This window comes from Corticium candelabrum, chromosome 5 (assembly GCF_963422355.1).
Source record: "Corticium candelabrum chromosome 5, ooCorCand1.1, whole genome shotgun sequence".
In the NCBI taxonomy this organism is placed as follows: domain Eukaryota; kingdom Metazoa; phylum Porifera; class Homoscleromorpha; order Homosclerophorida; family Plakinidae; genus Corticium; species Corticium candelabrum.
In genome coordinates this window covers 3,931,362-3,937,327 of record NC_085089.1, presented here as the reverse complement: position 1 = coordinate 3,937,327, position 5,966 = coordinate 3,931,362, and the positions used below count along the sequence as shown (strand labels likewise).

At 42.4% G+C, this 5,966-nt stretch overlaps 1 protein-coding gene across 1 annotated transcript; it reads right to left on the bottom strand.

The window, feature by feature from the left end:
* Positions 1–1,943: 1,943 nt before the first annotated feature.
* Positions 1,944–5,966, bottom strand: LOC134179563 (uncharacterized). The gene is made up of 3 exons (XM_062646499.1): positions 5,909–5,966; positions 3,408–5,432; positions 1,944–2,104 (listed from the first exon to the last, which is right to left on the bottom strand). The coding sequence occupies exons 1-3, from the start codon at positions 5,964–5,966 to the stop codon at positions 1,944–1,946; spliced, it is 2,244 nt and encodes a 747-aa protein (XP_062502483.1).

Below are 5,966 nucleotides of genomic sequence, written 5' to 3'. Positions count from 1 at the left end.
GCACGAACAGAGTAACAGTGGCGCGACATCTACCATGGTAAGATAATGTAGTGCAGTTTCTTCTTTTGTAGCTATATTTATGGATTATTAGGCTACAACGAGGCGCACACGTCTCACGCACGCTCAAGAGGAGCGCCGTCGCGCAGAAAATCGTCGGAGGGAGTGTATCGTTGAAGACCATCTGAGGACCTTGAGCATAGACCAAACGCTACGAGCTAATATGTCTAGCGACGAACGTGTCGAGAACAAACGACTTCTAAGGCGACAACATCAACTAACTCAAGAATTGGAGAAGGACAGGAAGATTGTTGAGGTAAGAAATCAGACCTTGAGTTGCTTTACTTAATTAAATATATTAAATATGTATGTAATAATCTCTCGTATTACACCTTTGTTTGTTGATTATGCTTGATGAAGTAAACTGCTACCACCTACTGCGCTTAGCACAGTGAATATTTGAAAGCTACAAATTAGGAGAATGGTTCACCGCTAGTTGAAAAGTACTAGCTATAGTCATGGGTCTTGGAAGAAATCAGGGGAGTTTGAGAATCATACTCCACACTGAAGAGGGGGACAAACAGTGTGGCTATAGTATATGTTTGTACGTTTGAGGAATGATCGTCACCATAGGCACAGGAATTCCTTGAATGGGAGCACAAATTTCAGGTTTCGTGCCTTGGGAGCTTGCTTTTGATATCGATCCACATGTGCAATCTCCAATTCAAAATTTTGAAATGAGACCTTACTGATTGATTCCTGGGCATGCTGTCTATATATTATAAGTTCAAATCATTTGCAGGTAGAATAGAACAAATTCCAGAAGAAGGCTTCCAATTGGATCTATAGCTTGCAAAATAGATAGAGAATGTGGCATGGAAATCTAGCTGGTATATCTGCATGATGTACTGCTGCCTTGTCCATATTCGCACTCACTTTGCACTCACTTCACACAAGCTCCTGCAAATCAATGGAGTGATTTTCATGCCTCCACTGTAAGTAATTTCTGTGGAAGTTATCTCCTTGGATTTACTATGAGTGTTATGTCCATTATTTGAGCACGGTATTTGCTCTGACATCATGTTAGCAAGGTAAACACACACTGCCCAAATGTGTGATTGAAAACCAGTGTCTTGGAAAACCAAAGTGAGAAACCAGCCATGACTGGTTGTTATCTGATAGACTGGTAGTAGATCGTATGTATCCTTTGTCATTAGGAGCAGCTAATGACAAGAATATAGGCAGTGGCATTGCCTGACCTCTAGAAATGATGGGGATAGATTTCACAACGCTACGGAACATGCCCACTTCTTGTTGGCTGTGACTGATACGTTTGTACTCGTCCACACACTACAATGTGTGTGTGTGTGTGTGTGTGTGTGTGTGTGTGTGTGTGTGTGTGTGTGTGTGTGTGTGTTTGTGCGTGTGTGTGTGTGTGTGTGTGTGTGTGTTGTGCTCTATGGTTGCCTGCCGTTGTCCAGTCTCCTCTGGCGTTTACCATCTCTTAGATACCCCAAAATGATTGATGCAGCAAGAGTTCACTTTGAAAACACAAATATCAACATCACTACGGAAGGTAGGAAATACCTAGGAGCTGCTCTAGAAACCAAGGAATTCTGTGACACTTTAAGAACAAAGTTGAAAACTGGACTAAGGAAATTGAACGTCTCTCTGTCATCGCCAAGACACAGCCACATGCAGCTTACTCAGCTTTCACTCATGGAGTAAGCAATAAATGGACCTATATGGCCAGGACCAACAGCAACTTAGCCCAATTTATGCAACTACTGACTAAAGCAATTGACTCAGACCTAATTCCTGCATTAACGGTTCAATCTGCTCCTGGGGAAACGATGAGGAAGTTTGTGCCAACCTCAATAGAAATCTCAAACATGCTGTCGATTTAGCCAAAGGAAAAGGTGCTTCTGTGTGGCTGACAGCTCTACCTATAGAAGAACATAGTTTTCTTCTGACAAAATCTGAGTTTTACGACGCACTATGTCTACGCTATGGCTGGTGACCAGCATTTCTACCTGATTTCTGCCCTTGTGGAGATCATTTCTCAGTTGATCACTCACTCTCATGTCCTGCTGGTGGCTTTCCAACACTGAGGCACAATGAGATCCGAGACATTGTTGCTAACCTATTGGATGATGTCTGTCATGATGTCCAGAAGACCAATTTTATAAAACTGACTGGAGAGAAACTGCCTCAGAAGAGTAACAGCACTGATGATGAAGCCAGACTTGACATCTCTGCATGCAGTTTCTGGGGTGGTAGATTTCAGAAAACCTACTTTGATGTCAGAATCTTCAACCCTTATGCTCAGTCATATAGATCATCAGCAATATCATCTCTGTACAGGAAACAAGAGCAAGAAAAGAAACGTAACTACGAGGCTCGAATCAGAAGAGTTGAACAGGCTTCTTTCACAGCACTGATATTCTCTTGCACAGGAGGAGCAAGCAATTTAACGTCAACATCCTTGAAAAGACTATCATCTCTCGTCTCAGAAAAGCAGGAAATGGCCTACAGTACAACAATGTGCTGGGTCAGATGTCAACTAAGCTTCGCAGTACTTCGATCTGCAGTTATGTGTCTTAGGGGGTGCAGATCCAGAACAAAGCGCCCAATCATTAACAACAGTATACTCTTGGCTTCTGCTGAGAGTGGTTTATCTTGCTGTTAATTAAATATATCATATCTCTAAACATGCAAAATGTTGCTACCTAGTTATTGTATTTGCCTTAAAATCGTAATAGTAAACTTTGTGGATGTATGTATATTTTATTCATAGTATATGTACGTAGTACTTTTATTCAAATACGCTATGTCTCACAAGTAGTAGTAGTAGTAGTAGTAGTAGTATATTACTCAGCAAAAGCATCCACCGGTCATGCCCATACTACAAAAGCCACTACAACGGCACTCAACACAACACTATATCAATCCATTTAATTAAACAAACCCACTTAAGTCAACGTCACAATCTACTTAGTAAGTAGTAGTAGTAGTAGTAGTTTACTTAGCAAAAGCATCCACCGGTCATGCCCATACTACAAAAGCCACTACAATGGCACTCAACACAACACTATATCAATCCATTCAATTAAACAAACTCACTTAAGTCAACGTCACAATCTACTTAGTGAGGCAAGCCTCACTGTTGATTAAATCCATGTCATGACATTTTAGTAGTAGTAGTAGTAGTAGTAGTAATCAACAGTGAGGCTTGCCTCACTAAGTAGATTGTGACGTTGACTTAAGTGGGTTTGTTTAATTGAATGGATTGATATAGTGTTGTGTTGGGTGCCGTTGTAGTGGCTTTTGTAGTATGGGCATGACCGGTGGATGCTTTTGCTGAGTAGTAGTAGTAGTAGTAGTAGTAGTAGTAGTAAACCCGAGTCGACATCTTAGCCAGTTGATCACGCTACCGTATGGAGTGTCCTTTTTCTCAGATATCATTGAGGCCAGCTTTTTGGTAAATGACGTTGTAAGCTTGCTCATGCCACCAGTGCAAGAAAGGATAATAGGTGTAAAGGAAGCATTTTCTACTTTTCTCAGTCTTTCTTCATATTTCCTTTTCTTCTCTTGTTCCTGTCTTCTATAGCATGATGCAACTTCAAAACATGTGTACGAGGTGGCATTGGGGTTAAACACCCGGACATCAAAATATGTCTTCTCAAATCTTCCTCCCCAAAAACCTCTTGCCGAAATGTCTAATCTTGCATCATCATCTCGACTGCTTGAACGTAAAGAGAACGTCTCTCCACTTAGTGATTGCAACGTGGGCTCCGTTTCCACATCATGACAGACATCAGACAACAGATGAGAAAACATATCTCGGATTTCATTATGGCGTATAGTTGGAAAGCCTCCCGTGGGGCAGGACATAGCATGCTCCACTGACATTTTTCCACCGCAAGGGCAAGATTCACTCATATGAGGGGGGACCCATCCATATCTGAGGCATAGAGCATCTCTGAATGCAGACTTATGTAATGAGAAGCCGTGATCCTCCAATGGCAGCACTGTGAGCCAGTTTGATGCCCCCTTTTCATTTGCTAACTCGAACATTCTTTTATGTTGGTGTGAGAGGTTATCTCGAACATTATCAGCAAGAGTTTTGATTTCTAGCCCTTTGTGCTTGCGAATTTGCTTTTTGAGAGAATCCTGTTGATCTGGGGCATCTCCTAGAGTGATCTCCTGATTCAAAATGAAGTCAACAAGCGGTGCAGTCATCTTTCGAGAGTTTAAGTATTCAGAAGACAATGAAGTTGGATCTGTGATTCCCAGACCACCAAGTCTGGCTGGTAAGGAGAAGAGTTTTCTTTCCAGTTCTCCAGGGGCCGAACGACCAGTTATAGCAGGAATCAGTTGAGATTGTATTGATGATTCTAAAAGCCCAGCAAAAGTTTTGAAATTCTGATTTGTTCTCGCAGTAAAAATCCACCTGCCCAGAAGACCGTGACTTAATGCGGAATGAGCTGCTTGTGGCTGACTTTGGGCAATGGAAGCCAATTTGTCAATCTGACGTGTCCAGTCTAAGATTGCATCACTGAGATAGCCGTTACAGAAGTTTTCAGTTCCCAGTGCAGCTCCTAAATACTTTCGACCTTCAGAGGTGATGTTCACAGCCGTTTTTGAGAACACACGTTTGGCTTCTTCAAGGCAATTCGGTTTGACGATCAACCAGGATTTCTTGGCATTTGGAAAGTATCCAAATTTTTCTCCATGTATGGAGAGTTTCTCCCACCATTGTTTGACTGCTTGTATCTTTCCTCCGGCTGCAGCATCATCGGCATACCAGACTTGGGTGCTGCCTTCTGTTTGTACTTTTTTCAGCAGAGGTACTGTGGCCAAGGCGTACATTGCCATCGCGAGAGGATCTCCCTGTGTGGTTCCCTCACGCGACAACAAGACTTCCCCACCAACGAATAGGGGTGAAGGCTGTTGATATGTGTTGAGCAATACGGTATGAATTGCTGGACAAGTGCTTGAGATGTTCTTTAGAGCCAATTGACGGTTCAAGCTATTAAAGGCATTTGTTGCATCTACAAGTAGTATGGCTTCCGTATTGTCATCTTCAAACAATGACTGCATGGCATGTATTGCAGCCTCACACCCAGCAATCTGTCCTGCACAAAGCTGCAAGGTTCCGGTTGCCGAGAGCACGTCAGACTTGACCACAGAAAGAACCGCCTTTCCAATAATTCTTCTAACTGTCTCACACACACCAATTGGTCTCACCCCAGGATTTTTGTTCAGAGGTACAAGACGACAAGCCACTAGAGCTGAGATACCGTCAGGATCTACTATCTCTGTTGAAATTCGACGAGCAACAGCAGCTAGAGCATTACAGAGATCTTTGGAGGAAGTGTGAAATCCCGTACACAGGCGTTTCCATTGAGTCGAGTCAAGGCCAGAAGGACCAGCTGCATAATGTGCATCAGGGGCAGCAGGTGCAAACGCTACGTCAGGCCGGAAAACAATATTCTCCTGGCTACGTCTGAGGGGCACCTGGCCTCCTCAGCTTAGTGACTTTACTGTACATGACATAGTAGTAGTAAAAGTTATACTATTGTATATGACAGTAATTGTTTAGTAGTAGTAATAGTTTATTGCCATTCGCTGTAGGTTGCCGTTTGTGTATACGTAGTCTGCTATTGTTTCAAATACACCATATCTTCTCAGTAGTAGTAGTATATAGACACATTAATGTATGTATATTTATTCATAGTATCTGTACGTTGTACTTTTATTCAAATACACTATGTCTCTCAGTAGTAGCAGTTTCAGAAATCATCACAGAATCTCTGCAATGCACTAGCTTCTCTTGCACGCAGATTATCTACTGAATTTGTTGATCCACAGGGCACTTATGCTCTCTTCGCCTTCCGCTTAATTCCACTTGACAAGAAACCAGGAGTACGTCTGATTGGTGTTTGTGAGACACCAAGGCGAATCAT

Bases quoted from the DNA above. Each gene is read 5' to 3' on its own strand.
- LOC134179563 (XM_062646499.1), bottom strand. From the start codon at position 5,966: ATGATTCGCCTTGGTGTCTCACAAACACCAATCAGACGTACTCCTGGT. The intron at 5,433-5,908 runs GTGGAATTAAGC...CACATTATGCAG, and splicing joins TACTCCTGGTTTCTTGTCAA to CTGGTCCTTCTGGCCTTGAC. The intron at 2,105-3,407 runs GTCGACTCGGGT...ATTGTGCCTCAG, and splicing joins CGTGATCAACTGGCTAAGAT to TGTTGGAAAGCCACCAGCAG.